Source organism: Carcharhinus amblyrhynchos, chromosome 8 (assembly GCF_965287045.1).
Source record: "Carcharhinus amblyrhynchos chromosome 8, sCarAmb.v2.hapA, whole genome shotgun sequence".
Lineage (NCBI taxonomy): Eukaryota > Metazoa > Chordata > Chondrichthyes > Carcharhiniformes > Carcharhinidae > Carcharhinus > Carcharhinus amblyrhynchos.
This window is the reverse complement of record NC_137331.1, coordinates 36,840,437-36,858,875: the sequence shown is the minus strand read 5'-3', so window position 1 is coordinate 36,858,875 and position 18,439 is coordinate 36,840,437. Positions and strand designations below refer to the sequence as shown.

At 46.0% G+C, this 18,439-nt stretch overlaps 1 protein-coding gene across 1 annotated transcript in view; it reads left to right on the top strand.

Annotated features, from left to right (window-relative positions):
• The first annotated feature begins 2,569 nt into the window (after positions 1–2,569).
• Positions 2,570–18,439, top strand: part of ctdp1 (CTD (carboxy-terminal domain, RNA polymerase II, polypeptide A) phosphatase, subunit 1) — a 299,871-nt gene continuing 284,001 nt past the window's right edge. The window contains exon 1 of the mRNA XM_080193894.1: positions 2,570–3,332. Within this exon, the coding sequence (XP_080050020.1) occupies positions 2,977–3,332 (356 nt within the window). The 5' untranslated portion in view covers positions 2,570–2,976. The remainder of the gene's footprint in view (positions 3,333–18,439) is intronic.

Here is an 18,439-nt window from a genome sequence, read left to right as displayed (position 1 = left end):
CTCTCGCCACAGAAACTATCTGAACCGCTGAATATTTCCACCGCTTTGTTGTTTTTATTTAAGACTTGTTAGTTTTGTGATTGTGGGCATATACAGTAAATATACAGTAAATATTTCAATTCATAACGTTTAATTTGCTGTTTAACCAGACCTTTTCAAGCTGTTAAAAATTGTAAGACCATTTTAGAAATCCTATTTAAAATATTTCACACAACCTCATAGAGTCAAAATGGCAAGGATGGAAGCCCTTCTGTGAATAAAGTATCAAAATCACCCAGTGGTTGGCCTCAGAAACCCTTTGATCCTAATCTTCTGCAATTCCCATCACTTTTCATTAAGTTGAGGGGTCTTGACAGGGTGGAGGCTGATAGGATGTTCCCGCTGGTGGGGAAAATCTAAAACTGGGGGCAGGGTCTCCAAATAATCGACCTTTTATTTAAGATGGAGTTGAGGAAGGATTTCTTCTCTCGGAGAGTCATTAGTGTTTGGGAATCTCTTCCCCAGAGGCTGGGTCATTCAATTCACTCAAGACCATAAGACAATAAGACCTAGGAGCAGAATTAGGCCACTCGGCCCATCGAGTCTGCTCTGCCGTTCAATCATGGCTGATATTTTTCTCATCCCCATTCTCCTGCCTTTTCCTCATAACCACTGATCCCCTTAATAATCAAGAACCTATCTATCTCTGTCTTAAAGAAACTCAATGGCCTGGCCTCCACAGCCTTCTGCAGCAAAGAGTTCCACAGATTCACCACTCTCTGGCTGAAGAAATTCGTCCTCATCTCTACTTTAAAGGATCATCTCTTAGCCTGAGGTTGCACCCTCTGGTTCTAGTTTTTCCTACTAGTGAAAACATCCTCTCCACACCCACTCTAACCAGGCCTCGCAGTATCCTTCTAAACTCCAACGAGTACAGACCCAGAATCCTCAACTGTTTCTCATACGACAAGCTCTTTAGACAGTTAGATTTTTGATCGACTGGGGAGTCAAGGTTGTGTTGGGGGGAGTGGGGACAGGCAGGAAAGCAAAGTTTAAGGTCACAATCACATCAGCTATGATCTGATTGAATGGTGGAGCAAGCTCAATGGGCTGAATTATCTACTTCTGCTCCTATTTCTCTTGTTCATTACCTTTGCAAGGTGTACTTTTTATCTGTTCCGATTTCTTCTATAATAGACTGGAAGGCACTGTGGTTGGCATTGCTGCCTCACAGTGCCAGGGAACTGGGTTCAATTCCAGCCTCAGGTGACTGTGTAGAGTTTGCACATACATAGAAACATAGAATCCCTACAGTGCAGAAGGAAGTCATTCAGCCCATCAAATCTGCACCGACCACAATCCCACCCAGGCCCTATCCCCACAACCCTTTGTGTCCAACTTAGCTCATTCCCCTGATACTAAGCAGCAATTTAGCATGACCAATCCACCTAATCCGCACATGTGGGAGGAAACTGGAGCACCCAGAGGAAACCCACACAGATATTGGGAGTACATGCAAATTCAATATAGTCACTCAAGGTCAGAATTTAATCTGGGTCCCTGGTGCTGTGAGGCAGCAGAGATAACCACTGTGCCACCTTGCCACTGAGGTGGATAGGTTTCAGTTTATGAAGAGGGAAAGACCTTTAGTTCTGAAGTGGTGCAGTACAGGCAGCACATAAGATTAAAGTTTATTTATTAATGTCACAAGTGGGCTTACATTAACACCGCGATGAAGTTACTGTGAAAATCCCCTAGTTGCCACACTTCGGTACCTGTTCGCGCACATTGAGGAAGAACTTAGCATGGCCATTGCACCTAATCTTCAGAGAGTTGGTGCAGACTTGATAGGCCAAATGGCTTCTTTCTATACTGTAGAGGTTCTATGATTCTAGGATGGCTCGAGAAGCTGACCTGATCAATGGCTTGAATGCCCTTCGTGGTCTCCCTGCGCCCCCTGGCTCCTTCCATGCCACAGTGATTGGATGGGAAACAGTTCAGCTGGCACCTCAGGGCTGCAAACTTTGGCTAATGTAAACTCAGAGGTTTCACCAGATCCAAAGTGTCCTGGCCTGAGAAACTTTTCTTCCCCACCAACAATACAAATGATAGCATTCTAAAAATTTTTTTGCCCAATTTTTTTTCCTGAGGCCAAAACACTGTGTGATTTCAAGAAATCAGGCGATTTACCCAATACCTTCATTGCAGTGTTAACATAAGCCTTACTTGTGACTAATAAATAAACTTTACTTTAGATATAGCTCTTGGGGCTAAAGGGATCAAGAGATATCGGGGGGGGGGGGAAGGAGGGATCAGGATATTGAATTTGATGAGCAGCCAAGATCAAAATGAATGGTGGAACAGGCGTGAAGGGCCGAATGGCCCATTCCTGCTTCTAGTTTCTGTTTCTTTTTTTAAAAAAAGTAATTCCTCCCACCCCCAAGTGATTTTTCTTCTGAGTCACTTATGGCCACTATCTGGGAGACTCTAGGGCAAACTGGCAAAAGGTCCACTCATGATAAGCCTGTGTCCCAGTACACTTTCAGTGTAACCCCTCCTTTCCACCTGTCAAGAGCGGTGTTTTCGACCTGTCAATAGTCTGGGGGAGATGTTGTCAGCTTTATTGGAGCTATTGGTTCAGCTCTCTTGAATGCAAAGACAAGACAGGGAAGCAGATGGATATTTTAGCGTACGCGGCTGCTGCAGGCACAGGGACACGTTGCAAGATAAGAGTTTGCAGTCGGGGCTGTTGCTGTGCAATGGGACAGTGAGGTCGGAAGACATACTGTAAGATCCATGCATGTGTACCGGAAGTTCCCTGTGCAGGCTCCGGGCGTATTATTTCCTGTTTACAGGCGGGAAGAGTGAACCTTTTTACTGCACTTTTGCCTTTGAACATTTCCGTGTCCGCACGCCGAGGATTTGTGTGTTTTTACATTAAAAAGGGAGAGATTGCATTTTCCTCTCCCCCTCCTTCCTTTCCCCAGCGGTTAGAAGATGGCGGAGGCGGGGGAGCCGGACCGGGACCAAGACCAGGAGCAGAATCGGGATGGTCCGGCGGCCGGGGCTGGAACTGGACCCGGTGCTACTAGCACCGCAGCAGCAGCAACAACAGCCCGGGCCGTGCTGGAGGTGGCGGCCCCGGGCTCCCGACCCCTGCGGCTGCTGGAGTGGAGTGTGCGGGTGGGCTGGCCGGTACAGATCGGCACGGTGCTGGCTCACTGCCTCCCCGTGGAGCAAGAGAGCGGCGCCGAGCGCGAAAGGCCCCGGCCGCAGGAAAAGAGGGTGAAGTCGGACCGGGCCGGGGTGGTCAAGGAGCTGTGCTGGCAGCCGGGCCAAGTGGTGCCCAGCGGGTAAGGAGCAGGGATGGAACGTTGCCCGGGGATCGGGGGGATACATTTCCCACACGTCACAATGAGAACGGAACGATACCCGGGGATCGGGGAGAATACATTGACCACACGTCACAATGGGAATGGAACGTTGCCCGGGGATCGGGGGGATACACTGACCACACGTCACAATGGGAATGGAACGTTGCCCGGGACAGGGATGCAATTGCAGCGCGTGGTGATTTTAGAGGCGCGCGGCGTGCAAACCTAACCCCTCCCGTGACATTATATTTGTGTATGCGTACATTAAAACACTTTCGCGGAAACGTGCTGATAGAATGGGGGGTGGTGGTTAAAGGTGTTTCTCCAGGACCAGGAAAATATTGACCCCTCTCTCCCCCCCCCAGGTACAGGGGAGGGGTTGGAATTGCAGAATTTTCAAAAGGAGATGTGCACGGGTGCTGGAGACAATTTCCATTTGGCTAAGAAACAGCCCGGGTAAAGGGGGCGGGGGAGTAAAATTGACTTGACAGCTGATTGCTGCAGTCAGCCTTCATTGCTACTTCTTTCTTCTATGTGTGTTTGTACATTCTGAACTTGTGTTGAGCTCAGTAGTTTGTAGAAGGACTAGTTTGCAGGTGATACTGGCGTTTCTGCTCTTAGTAAGAAGTCTGACAACACCAGGTTTAAGGTGCCTGTTTCTGCTCTTGTCATATTTATGTATTTTCGCCCTCGGTCTGTCTGTCCTGAAGAATATTACCCAGTTACTACCATACGCAAGTTAATTGGCATTCACATTTTGCTTGCATGTAAGTTGGTGCTAGTAGTGTGTGTTGCAAAGTAACTGCTGAAACTTTTCAGTGTAACCTCACAGAACATGAACTATAGTGTCTTGGTAATTGACTCAAAGCAAAGCTATGCGGTTCCAGTTGAGTGTCTAGCTGCACTTGAAGCATCCTGGAATGGTTACAGCACAGATGGAGGCCATTTGGCCCACATTGTCTGTGTCAGCTCTGCAAGCTTGACTCAGCTTCACGCACTCCCAAGCCCTGCAATTTTTGTTCCTCCGTTCTGGTGCTTTTGACAGCCATGTGTGAATCTGTCTCCACCACACTCTCAGACAGTGCATTCCAGATCCTAACCACTTATGTGACTCTGCCTCCACCATACTCTGTGTAAACCTAACCATTTGCTGCTACGTTTTTAAAAAAAGGATTTTCCACATCTGCCTTCAGTTTTTTGCCAATAATTTCAAATCAGAATCCCCAAGTTCTTGACTCTTCTGCCTGTGAGAACAGTGTCTGCTTGTCTGAACCTTGCACAGTTTTTGAACACCTCTGTCAGATGTCATCCCACCCTTCTGTTCTCCAAGGAGAACAAACTCAGTGTCTCCAATCGAGCCATGTAACTGAAATCCCTCAGCCCTGAGACAATTGTCAGGAATCCTTTCTGCACCCTCTCCAAAGCCTTCTCATCTTTCCCAAAGTGCACTGCCCAGAATTGGACTGTTAAGGCTGAACTAGGGTTTTCTAAAAGTTCATCATTACTTCTTTTGTTTTTGAACCCTGTGCCCTAGTAATAAAACCCAGGATCCTGTGTGCTTAACTTTCCCTGTCACTTTCGATGATTTATGCACATAATGCACCCTGGTCCCTCTGCTCCTGTGCCTCCTTTAGAATTGTACCCTTCATTTAAGTTTATTTATTAGTGTCACAAATAGGCTTGTATTGGACATATGCTGGTGGGAGCTTTCAGCAATGGGCCAACCTTTAAAATGCTGCAACTAAAGGAGCACATGCCACTAGGGGAGAACACTGGAGGAGAAAGTCATATATTTTATTTATTACTCACAAGTACACTTAGATTAACTGCAATGAGGTTACTGTGAAAATTCCCTAGTTGCCACGCTCCGGCACCTGTTCAGGTACACTGAGGGAGAATTGAGCATGGTCAGTAGACGCTATCAGCACATCTTTTGGACTGTGGGAGGAAACCCATGCAGACATGGGGGGAATGTGCAGACTCCACACGGATAGTGACCCAAGCTGGAAATTGAACTCGGATCCCTGGGACTGTGAGGCAGCAGGGCTAACCACTGTGCCACCCCATTTTATATTGACTCTGCATTCTTCCAACTGAAGTCTATCCCTCCACACACCTCTACATTAAATTTCACCTGTCACACACCTGCCCCTTCTGCCAACTTGTCTATTTCCCCATGAAATCTCCCAAAGTCCTCCTCCTCAGAGATCACTATATCTCCAAATTGTGCATCATTTATAAATATTGAGATTGCACCCATTAACATATATCTCAATAACATAGAAGTGGCCCCTGGAGAACCCTAGCTCTAGTCTGAGAAACAATGCTTCACCACTGCTGTCTGTTCCATGTCACTCGTCACTGTTTTTTATTCCACGGGCTTCAATGTTAATGACAAGACTATGATGTAGCACTTTGCTACCCAACATTTGAAAGTCCATGTGTGCACTACATCAACCCCATCGATCAACCCTCTCTGTCATTGCCTCAGTCAAGTGAGTTGAGCACCATTTGCCTTTAACAAATCCTTATTCCAAATCCTAACCACTTGGTGTGAATCTGTCTCTACCACACTCACAAACAGTGCATTCTAGATCCTGATCATGCGCTGTGTAAATCTGTCTCCTCCACACTGTCAGACAGTGCATTCCAGATCCTAACCACTTGCTGTGTGAATCTGTCACCAGCAAACTCTCAGACAGTGCATTCCGGATCCTAACCACTCGCTGTCTAAATCTGTCTCCATCACACTCTCAGACAGTGCATTCCAGATCCTAACCACTTGCTGTGCGAATCTGTCTCCAACAGACTGTCAGACAATGCGTTCCAGGTTTTAACCACTCGCTGTGTGAATCTGTCTCCCCCACACTCTCAGACAGTGCATTCCAGGTTCCAGCCACTCACTGCTGCATTTAAAGAAAAAAGCTTTTCCCATATCCCCCTTCATTTTTTTTTTGCCAATCGTTTCATACCAGTGTCTGCTGCCTGTGAGAACGGTGTCTATTGTCTATTCTACCTGAACCCTGCATGGTTTTTGAACACCTCTTCCTTTTATTTGTACAGAACTGTCCAAGTGACCGTTAATTTTGTCCCTCCTTATCACCTCTAACAGCTTCCCAACCACCAAGGTTAAACTGACTCGCCTATGTTGCCCTGTTCACCATTGCATCCTTTTCCGAACAAGATTGTGGCCATTAACTGAGCAATTTTCTCCCTTATTTTCCTCAGTAGCCTCAGATGCGGCCACCTTGTGCTAGTGACTTATCAACTTTAGGTACATCCAGCCTTTCTAAACCTCGTCTTTGCCAATTTTACCCCAACCAGTGTCTCAACTGCCTCCTCTTTCTCTATGACTTTGGTCTATGCTTCTTCCTCAATAAAGGCTTTTCATTTGCGCCATCCCTCTGGGTACTATTTATGTGCTCAAAGAAAACTTTTGGATTCCTTTTTAAGTTAGTGGCCAGTCTCTCCTTGCACTCTCTCTTTATCTTTCTCATTTCGTTCTTCACTTTCCCTCTGAACTTTCTATATACAGCCTGGTTCTCACTTGTATACCAACCAGGCATCAGTCATGCACCCCCTTTCCGACTCGATCATCCCCAGGGAACTTTTTGCTTCTCCTATCATTCACTCTTGTGGGAATGTGCCTCAACTGTCCTGGAATCATCTCCTCTTTAAAGACAACCCATTATTCTATTTCAGCTTTGCCTGCTTAACTTTGATGCCAATTTACCTGGAACAGATCCATTCTCCCCTCACTAAGGTTGACCCTTCTCCAGGTAACTATTAGAACCCTGGATTATTTCTCCTCCTTTTCCATAACTAACCTAAACCTGATGGTACGACCATCAGTGTCCTCTAAATGTTTCCCTTCTCACGTTTGATCCGTCTGACCCTCCGCCGTTCCCCCGCACTGGAGTTAGTAATGCCTCTTGGGCTGGAAGCATGCTGATGTGAAAAATTCTCACAATTCAGAACAATTGTTGGAAGTTAGCACTGCTGCCTCACAGCACTAGGGACCTGGGTTCAATTCCTGGCTTGGGGCACTTTCTGTGTGGAGTTTGTACGTCTTCCCCGTGTTTCCTCGGTGTTCCCGTTTCCTCCCACAGCCCAAAGATGTGTAGGTTAGGTGGATTTGCCTTTAGTGTGAGGGAGCTAGCTAGGGTAAATGCATGGGTTTATGGGGCATAAGTGGGATTGTGCTTGGTACAGGCTCAATGGCCTCCTTCTGCACTTTATGATTCAGTGAGAAACTCATCTCACTCTTGTCCCTGTACAGCATTGCTATCCCAGTTTCAATGAGGATAACCAAAGTCCTGTGTTATGACTGCTCTGTACTTCTTGCACTCTCTGATTTCCCTGCGAATTTATTCCTCCAGATCTTTTATAGTTAGTTATAGCTCACCCCTGCACCATAGAGTAGACTGCCGCGCCAGGGTGCTGGTCCCAGTTCTATTTAGATGCAACCTGTCTGTCCTGTACAAGTCCCACCTTTGATTTGATTTTTTGGTTTGATTTGATTTATTATTGTAACGTATTAACGTACAGTGAAAAATATTATTTCTTGTATGCTATACAAACAAAGCATACCGTTCATAGAGAATGAAACGAGAGATTGCAGAAAGTAGTGTTACAGTCATAGCTAGGATGTAAAGATCAACTTAATGCGAGGTAGGTCCATTCAAAAGTCTGAGTTGGTTGGTACATGTTCTGAGACTTTTGTATCTTCTACTCGATGGAAGAAGGTGGAAGAGAGAATGTTCGGGGTGCGTGGGGTCCTTAATTATGCTGGCTGCTTTTCTGAGGCAGCAGGAAGTGTAGACAGTCAATGGATGGGAGACTGGTTTGTGTGATGGATTGGGCTACATTCTCAACCTTTTGTAGTTTCTTGCAGTTTTGGGCAGAGCAGGAGCCACACCAAGCTGTGATACAACCAGAAAAAATGCTTTCTATGGTGCATCTGTAAAGGTTGGTGAGAGTCGTAGAGGACAGGCCAAATTTCCTTCAGCTTCCGAGAAAGTAGAGGTGTTGGTGGATTTTCTTCACTATAGTGCTGGCCTAAGGAGACCAGGACAGCTTGGTGATCTGGACACCTAAAAATTTGAAGCTCTTGATCATTTCTACTTCGTCCCCAGGAGTACCTCAGGAATCTAAAGCTCTCTTTCCTGCTCCGTCTCTCCGGTCACACATTTATCTGTCCTATGCTCCTATTTCTGTACTTATTAGCACGTGGCACTGGGAATAACCCAGGGATTCCTACCTGCTGCTTTCCTAGCTGCCTAAATTCTGCCCACAAGGCTTCATCCATCTTTCTACCTATATCATTTGTACCAAGGGTGGCACAGTGGATGGCACTGCAGCCTCACAGTGCCAGGGACCCTGGTTTGATTCTGGTCACAGATCACTGCCTCTGTGGAGTTTGAACATTTTCCTCATATCTGCATGGGTTTCCTCCCACAGTCCCCATGAGCAAATTAGTGATTAGCCATGGCAAATTGACCCTTGGTGTCCAGAGTGGTACAGGTGAAGTGGGTTGGCCATGATCAATGCACAGTGTTACAGGCATAGGACACGAGAGTGGGCCTAGACATAGCACTCTTCCAGTGGGTCAGTACAGAATAGATGGGCTGAATGGCCTCTTTTTGCACTCTAGTAATTCTGTGGATTTGGGCCATGGCTGCTAGCTGTTCACCCTCCCGTGTCAGTTTGCTCTGCAACCACTCAATGACATCCTTGACCCTGGCACCAGGGAGGCCACCCACTATCCTGGATTCATACCTGCTGTCTGTTTGTTCTCCTAACTATTCCAAGCCCCAGTCACTGTTGCTTTTCCTCCTACTCCCCCTATGCTGCCATAGCGCAGTGAAGCCAGCTGATACTCGAGCTTAAAACCCAGAACTCGCACTCCAGCAGTTGACAGTATTTCCTGCAGACGCGGTTCTCAGCAGAAGTTGCTTAATCTTTCGCTTTAATACCAGCAGAGAATGGCATCGAGCCTGTGGTGTACATCACGTCTGACAGTTCCATATTGATTTCACCCTTGCGCTAACTGGAAGACTTTCCTTCCCCTCACTCAAACACAGTTTTGCTTGGACTACTGACATAGTTGGTGAAAACTCTTACCTCATTTGCTTGGATCAACCTGGTGTGTGTGTGTGTGTGTGTGTGTGTGTGTGTGTGTGTGTGTGTGTGTGTGTGTGTGTGTGTGTGTGTGTGTGTGTGTGTGTGTGTGTGTGTGTGTGTGTGTGCGTGCGCCCTCATCACCTCCTCCACTTTGTTTATCCAGTGTCGGATATGTTCCTGCTCAGACCTTTTTAAGAAGGGATTTCTGCCATACACAGGCAAGATGTGTTGTCATTAATGCCTGATCAGAACTCTCAGACTGCCTGCCATGGAAGGATTAACAGATTAATTCCCAATCTGCTTGCCCTTGTCACGAACACTTCTTCCGTGGCCTGTCCCGGCCACTTGAATCCGGGATTTCTGACTCAGACCAGAGACGCTACCCGCTGCATCCCAAGGCTTCCGCCGCTCTTGACCATTGCCCCTTGATATCCAATTACACTACCATTGATGATTCCCTCACCTATCAACATCCTGGGGGTTACCATTGATCAGAAACTGAACTGGACTAGCCAGATAAATACTGTGGCTCCAAGTGCAGATCAGAGCCTGGGAATCCTGCAACAGGTAACTCACCTCCTGACTCCCCAAAGCCTGTCCATCATCTACAAGACTGGACTGTGATGGAAGACTCTCCACTCACTTGGATGAATGCAGCTCCAACAAATTCAAGAAGTTCAACACCATCCACAACAAAACAATCCACTTGATTGGCACCCCATCCGCAAATATCCACTCCCTTCAACACTGAAAAACAATGGCAGCAGTGTGTACCATCTACAAGATGCACTGCAGCAACTCACCAAAGTTCCTTGGACATCATCTTCCAAACCCACATCTAGGAGGACAGGATCAGCAAACACACAGAAACACCACCACCCAGAAATTTCTCTTCCAGCTACTCACCATTGTGACTTGGAAATATATCGCCGTTCCTTCGCTGTCACTGGGTCACTATCCTGGAATTCTCTCCTGAACGGGAAGGATGTACTTGCATGGTCCAAAACAGCACGGTAGCACAGTGGTTAGCATTGCTGCTTCACAGCTCCAGGGACCTGGGTTCGATTCCTGGCTTGGGTCACTGTCTGTGTGAAGTTTGCACATTCTCCTCGTGTCTGCAGGCGCCCTGGTTTCCTCCCAAAGATGTGCAGGTTAGGCTGATTAGCTGTGCTAAAATTGCCCCTTAGTGTCCTGAGATGCGTAAGTTAGAGAGATTAGTGGTTAAAATATGTAGGTATATGGGGGTAGGGCCTGGGTGGGACTCTGATCAATGGGGACTCGATGGGCCAAATGGTCTCTTCCTGTACTGTAGAGTTTCTATGATTTCTATGATAAGAAGGCATCTCGCCACCACCTTCTCAAGGATATTTAGGGATGGGTAATAAATGCTGGCCTACCAAGCCACGTGAATAGAATAGAATAGAATCGAATCCCTACAGCACAGAAAGAGGCCATTCAGCCCATTGAGTCTGCACTGCCCACAATCCCACCCATTCCCTATCCTCATACCCCTACGTATTTACCCACTAATCTCTCTAACCTATGCATCTCAGGACACTAAGGGCACTTTTAGCATGGCCGATCAACCTAACCCGTACATCTTTGGAGTGTGGGAGGAAACTGGAGCATCCGGAGGAAACCCACACAGACATGGGGAGAATGTGCAAATTCCACACAGGCAGTGACCTAATCCGGGAATTGAACCCAGGTCCCTGGAGCTGTGAAGCAGCAGTGCTAACCGCTGTGCCACCATGCCGCCCAAGAAAATATGAAGAAAATATATATTATTGCTGGCCCAGTTTGTGTCAAGTTATTTTGTTAACGAATTGCCATTGTTGTAGTTGGCTCTCGGGTAATGTTAACATCAGTGCGAGCTGTGACTCAGTTAGTATTCCATGCCTGTGACTCAGGCGGTCATGGGTTCAAATCCCACTTGAGGACTTGAGCGCAAAAAGTAAAGCTGACGTTCTGCTGAAGTACTGAGTGAGTGCTACACTATCAGCGATGTTTAATCAGGAGATGACAAACGACTTGTCAGGCCACTTCACGTGAACTTAAAAGGGCATGTGTCACTCTTTTAAGGAAGACCAGAGGATCTTTGCCCGGTGTCCTGGACTAATATTTACCTCTCAACCAACAGCGCCAATACAAATTATCTGGTCATTATTGCCAAGTATGATTTATGGGAGCTTGCTGTGCACAAATTATCAGTTGCTTTTCCTGCATCACAAACTGTGACTCTTCAAAAATTTTCCTTGGCCGTAAAGTTGTCCTGTGATTGCGATCGGAGCTAAATAAGGTTGGGTGGTCATGAAAGGCGCTATATAAATGCAAGTTCTTTTCTTTCTTTAAAGTTAATGTAGTCTTTGACAGTGGATTATTATTTAAATGGTAAAAAGTTGCAGCCTGCTGCTGTGCAGAGGGACCTGGGTGTCCCTGTGCAGGAATCACAAAAAGTTGGTTTGCAGATGCAGCAGTTAATTAAGAAAGCAAATGGAACTTTGTCCTTCGTTGCTAGAGGGATGGAGTTTAAAAACAGCAAGGTTGTGTTGTAGCTGTATAAGGTGCTGGTGAGGCCACATGTGAAGTACTGCGTACAGTTTAGGTCTCCTTACTTGAGGAGGGATATACTGGCACTGGAGGGGGTGCAGAGGAGATTCACTAGGTTGATTCCGGAATTGAGTGGGTTCACTTATGGGGACATTTTACCTCATGTAGGTTGCCAGATAGTGTACCACCAAAGCGGTGTGAAGCTACTCGACTAAAGATCCCCACATTGGTTTCAGGCATTGCCATTCCTTTGTGAGACGGTGCATCATGGTAAAGTTGATGTTATTGATAAAGGAAAAACCCACAAACAGCAATGTCCTAATGAGTGGGTAACCCGCTTGTTCTGTGATGAGGGATGAATGTTGGCCAAGACATAGGGCGAACTCCCCGCCTCCTCTTCGCAGTTACATTTTACTGCTTTTGGGAAGGGACAAATCGAAAGCAGATAGCAAAGTCTGTGACCCCAACATCGTACGTCAAAAACGTTTATTAAAGTTTATAAGTGTTTCACAAAAAGGCTTACGTTAATACTGCACTGAAGTTACTGTGAAAATCCCCCTAGTCGCCACACTCCGGTGCCTGTCTGGGTACACTGAGGGAGAATTTAGCTTGGCCAATGCATCTAACTAGCATGGCTTTTGGACTGTGGGGGGAAACCAGAGCACCTGGAGGAGACCCACACAGACACGGGAAGAATGTGCAGACTCCGCACGGTCACCCTATAAGTGTAGCATATAGCCTGTACTGGAATGGTTACAGCAACATTTCTCAAAGAACCAGTTAGATTTGAGTATCTGTTGGTTTGTAGATTAGATTCCATTTAGCAGATCCCCGACACAGTTTGAGTTGAATCAGATACCATTTTCTTACTGTGGCCCCTGGGGCGGCACAGTGATTAGCACTGCTGCCTCACGGCACCAGGAACATGGGTTCAGTTCCCAGCTTGGGTGACTGTCTGTGCGGAGTCTCCGTGTCTGTGTGGGCCGCCTCCGGGTGCTCTGATTTCCCCCCACAGTCTGAAAGCCATGCTAGTTAGATGCATTGGCCACGCTAAATTCTCCCTCAGTGTACCCGAACAAGTGCCAGAGTTTGGCGACTAGGGGGATTTTCACAGTGACTTCACTGCAATATTAATGTAAGCTTTTTGTGACACTTATAAATGAACTTTAATAAACGTTTTTGACGTACGCTGTCGGGGCCACAGGCTTTGCTATCTGCTTTCGATTTGTCCCTTCCCAGAAGCAGTAAAATGTAACTGCTTTAGAGAAATATGGAAGCAAATTTACGCGCATAGCACGATCCCACAAATGCCAAAATAATATGGTCAAGTGATGTTAGTAAGTTGGTCAAAAGGCATGAGAATTCCAACGTGTCAGTCTTCAAATAGTGTCTCGGAGCCTTTTGGTGCCCACTTGAGAGGGCAGATCAGGCCTTGGTTTAAGGTCTCATTGGAAAAATGGCAAATGCAACAATGCAGCACACCCTCAGTACTGCAATGGAGTAAAATCACTGTTTCCTGCTTTGTTCCCTCTCTTGCTCCTTTCACTATCAAATCTAGGCTTCAACACACTGCTAGAACACACACAAGGTTTGTTTTCCAGGTTTGCTCGCCATCTAGATTCCTTGCTGAAGTTATGGCCCAATAATCCATCCAGTACCTCTTATTTCCAATGATCAAATGGAGTGACTTTCTTGCCAAAGTGCCCTTCATCACAAAATGTCATTCTCCCTCACTGTCTCTTTGTACCATGCGGGAGTTGACAAGTATTGAATCAGCATGTCAGATGAGATGTTTAGCCCTCCGTGGTTGTAGAAGATCCCGCGAAGAGGATGCGGGGAGTTCGCCCTATGTCTTTGGCCAACATTCATCCCTCATCACAGAACAAGCGGGTTACCCACTCATTAGGACATTGCTGTTCGTGGGAGTTAGCTGTGCGCAAATTGGCTACATGTTTCCTACCTGACAGCAATGCCTACTTTTCAAATATACTTTATTGGCCGCAAAGGTTGGGTGATCATGAAAGGCACCATATAAATGCAAGTCCTTTTGTTTTTCAAACAAATATCCAATGGACCATCATTTGCCTTGGTCAGATTTGCACGTGATGATGGGAATATTGGGCATTGCTTTAAACTCAGAAGAGTTAGATGTATTTCGTAAGTTTCGTTGTGAGCAAAATGTTGATGTTTCTATACATTCTTGTTATAAACATAGCTTGCTTAAGGTCTACACCAACTCCAAAACAATACAATTGCATGTTTATCCTTGTCAGTAACCCTGGTTTATCAATCATTTGAAATTACACTACTGCTATTATCTTCACATTGTTTAGAAAAAGTAATACACGGGAAAAATAAGCAGTTAATGGTTTTGTTCATTTTTGTTTAACGGGGACTTTCAGAGTGTAGAACCAGGCCATTCAACCAGAGTTTGTGCCCCTAATGAGTCTCCCCCCAGCTCCTTCATCTCACCCAATCTACCTGCCCTTAAATATCTTTTGACTAAGATCAATTGTGGACAAATGTGAAGTAATGCATTTTGGAAGGTCTAGTACAGAGAGAAAATATACGGTAAATGGCAGAACCCTTCAGAGTATTGATAAGCAAAGGGATCTGGGTGTACAGGTACACAAGCCACAGAAAGTAGCAATGCAGGTGAAGAAGGTAGTCAAGAAGGCATACAGCATACTTGCCTTCAACAGCCAGGGCATTGAGTTTAACAATTGGCAAGTCATGTTGCAGCTTTGTAGAACCTTAGTTAAGCCGCACTTAGAATATAGTGTTCAATTCTGGTCGCCACACTACCAGAAGTATGTGGAGGCTTTGGAGAGGGTACAGAAAAGATTTACCAGGATGTTGTCTAGGTCATGCCCTCCATACTAATGAGGAGAGGTTGGAGAAACTTGATTTGTTCTCACTGGAATGATGGAGTTGAGGGGCGACCTGATAGAAGTCTACAAGATTATGAGGGGCACGGACAGAGTGGATAGTCAGAAGTTTTTTCCCATGGTGGAAGAGTCAATTACTAGGGGGCATAGATTTAAGACACGAGGGGCAAGGTTTAAAGGAGATATACAAGGCAGATTTTTTACACAGAAGGTGGTGGGTGCCTGGAACTCGCTGCCGGGGGAGGCGGTGGAAGCAGATACAATAGTAATTTTTAAGGGAATGGAATGACAAATACACAAATAGGATGGGAATAGAGGGATATGGTCCACGGATGGGTAGGTGGTTTTAGTTCAGATGGGCAGCATTTTCGGTGCAGGCTTGGAGGGCCTGTTCCTGTGCTGTAATTTTCTTTGTTCTTTGCTTTACTTGTCCATACTTATGAGCACATGGCACTGGGAGTAATCCAGAGATTCCTAGCTGCCACTTTCCTAGCTCCCTAAATTCTGCCTGCAAGACTTCATCCCTCTTTCTACCTACATCGTTTGTACCCAGGGTGGCACAGTGGTTAGCACTGCTGCCTCACAGCATCAGGGACTCGGGTTCGATTCCGGCCTTGGGTCACTGTCTGTGCAGAGTCTGCAGCTTCTCCCTGTGTCTGCATGGGTTTCCTCCGGATGTTCCGGTTTCCTCCCACAGTCCAAAGAAGTGCTGGTTAGGTGCATTGGCCATGCTCAATCCTCCCTTTGTGTACGCGAACAGGTGCCGGAAGTTGGCGTCTAAAGGATTTTCACAGTAACTTCATTGCAGTGTTAATGTAACCCTACTTGTGACACACATAAATAAACTTTAAACAAATTTTGAAGATGGGATGCAATGCCTTACCTTGTCAGCTTGGCTCTTTATTTGTCTTTCTTGTAGGAACTTTGAATTGGGTTGAAATAGAGCAGACGAGGAATAGATTTGAATTTGCCCAATCCATTCTGAGCATTGGCTTTGTAACATCAAGGATGGTGTTTAAAAAAAAGTATCCTTCTTCCTCATGTATTTTCCCAACTGCAATCCAAATGCATCTTATAAAATTCAAAGGTTTTCTGCAGCAATTGCCTTTGACGGGATGATTTGGCGGAATTCTGATCTCGAGGCTTTGAAGTAGACTCAAGCATCCCGCCAAACAATGTTGTGACATTTCATCAACATGTCGTATAATCTCATTTATATAACACCTTTAATGTAGTGTTACTGTTGTTGTTGCCATACTAGAGGGAAGGAGAAGTTACTTTCTCAGCCTTCGAGCTGAAAAACAAGTAGCCAGGCTTCAGTCAATATGCCTGTATTCACCCACTGGTTAACATTTTTGCGCTGCATCTGATCACTTGGTGCCTGTCACAGTTGGGTAACTGTACCGGTGACTCACGTGCGGCAGGTGGTGTTTTCAAGTGGCAGGAGTGTTTGTGTCTTTATTCATTTTATGAGATGTGGGCATTGCCGGTTGGGCCAGCATTTATTGCCCATCGCTAATTCCAGGGATTAACCACAGTGGTTAGAACTGCTGCCTCACAGTTCCTGGCTTGGGTCACTGTCTGTGCAGAGTCCCCCTGTGTCTGCCTGGGTTTCCTCCAGGTGTTCTGGTTTCCTCCCACAGTCTGAAAGACATGCTGGTTGGGTTGATCAGTCATGCTAAATTCTCCCTTGGTGTACTCAAACAGGCACTGAAGTGTGGTGGCTAGGGGATTTTCGCAGTAACTTCGTTGCAGTGTTAATGTAAGCCTATTGTGAGACAGATAAACTAAATGAATTGCCCTTGAGAAGGTGGTGGTGAGCTGCCGCCTTGAACAGCTACATTTGCTCAAATGTAGGTACACCAACAGTGCTGTTAGGGAAGGAGTTCCAGGATTTAGATCCAGCAACAGTGAAAAAAATGGTGATTTCAATTTGGGATGGTGAGTGACTTGGAGGATACCTTTTAGGTGGTGGTGTTCCCAGGTATCTGCTGCCCTTGTCCTTGTAGATTTGTCGGGATTGTGGGTTTGGAAGGTGCTGCCTAAGAAGCCTTGGTGTGTTCCTGTATCTTGTAGATGGTACACATGGTTGTTACTGTTTGTTGGTGGTGGATAGATTGAATATTAGTGGAAGGGGTGTCAATCAAGTGGGCTGCTTTATCCTGGACGGTGTTGAGCGTTGTTGAAGCAGTACTCATCCAGGCAAGTGGAGAGTATTCTATTACACTCCTGACTTGTGCCTTGTAGATAGTGGACAGGCTTTGAGGTGGACAGGAGGTGAATGACTCGCTGCAGGATTCCTAGCCTTTGATCTGCTTTTGTAACCACAGTCTTTATATGGCTAGTTCAGTTCAGCTCCTGATCAACGGTAACTCCCAGGATAGTGGGAGATTCAGTGGTGGTAATGCTTGAATGTCAAATGATGATGTTTCAAGCCTTTCTGTTGGAGATTGCCACTGCCTGGCACTTGCGTGGCATGTATGTTATTTGCCACTTTTCACCCCAAGCCTGGATATTGTCCATGTCTTGGTGTTTTTGGACATAAGCTGTTTCAGTATCTGAGGAGTTGTGAATGATACTGAACATTAATCAGCCATCTACAAATATCGCCACTACCGACCTTATGATGGAGGGAAAGTCGTGGATGAAGCAGCTGGAGATGGTTGGGCCTGGGACACTACCCTGAGGAACCCCTGCAGTAAATTCCTGGAGCTGAGATGATTGACCTCCACCAGCCACAACTGTCTTCCTTCGTGCCAGGTATGACTCCAACCAGTGGAGAGTTTCCCCTGATTCCCATTGATTCCAGTTTTGCTAGCATTCCTTGATGCCACACTCAATCAAAAGAAAATTTGGCATGTCGGCTACGACTCTTACCAGCTTTTACAGATGCACCACAGAAAGCATTCTTGGTATCACAGCTTGGTATGGCTCCTGCTCTGCCCAAGACCACAAGAAACTACAAGAGGTCATGAATGTAGCCCAATCCATCACGCAAACCAGCCTCCCATCCATTGGCACTGTCTATACTTCCAGTTGCCTCAGAAAAGCAGCCAGTATAATTAAACGCACCCCGGACATTCTCTTTTCCACCTTCTGTTGGGAAAAGGAAACAAATGTCTGAGGTCACGTATCAACCAACTCAAGAACAGCTTCTTCCCTGCTGCCATCAGACTTTTGCATGGATCTACCTTGCTCTAAGTTGATCTTTCTCTACACCTTAGCTTTGGCTGGATTTTACACTTTCTCCTCTATTAATATGCTTTGTTTGTATAGCGCTCAAGAAATAATACTTTTCGCTGTATACTAATGCACGTGACAATAATAAATCAAATCAAATGCTTCCTTGAAATCAAAGTCACTCTCACTCTGCAGTTCAGCTTTTTTGTCCAGTTGTTCTGCTGTGCAGAGTACCATGTCCGATTCTGCTAGTGTCATGGAACTGACATAGCCCGGTTCTTAATGGCTCACAATTATAGCTCCTTCAAATGCCCAGAGCTTGCTTATTCAGGGAACTTGGAGGTG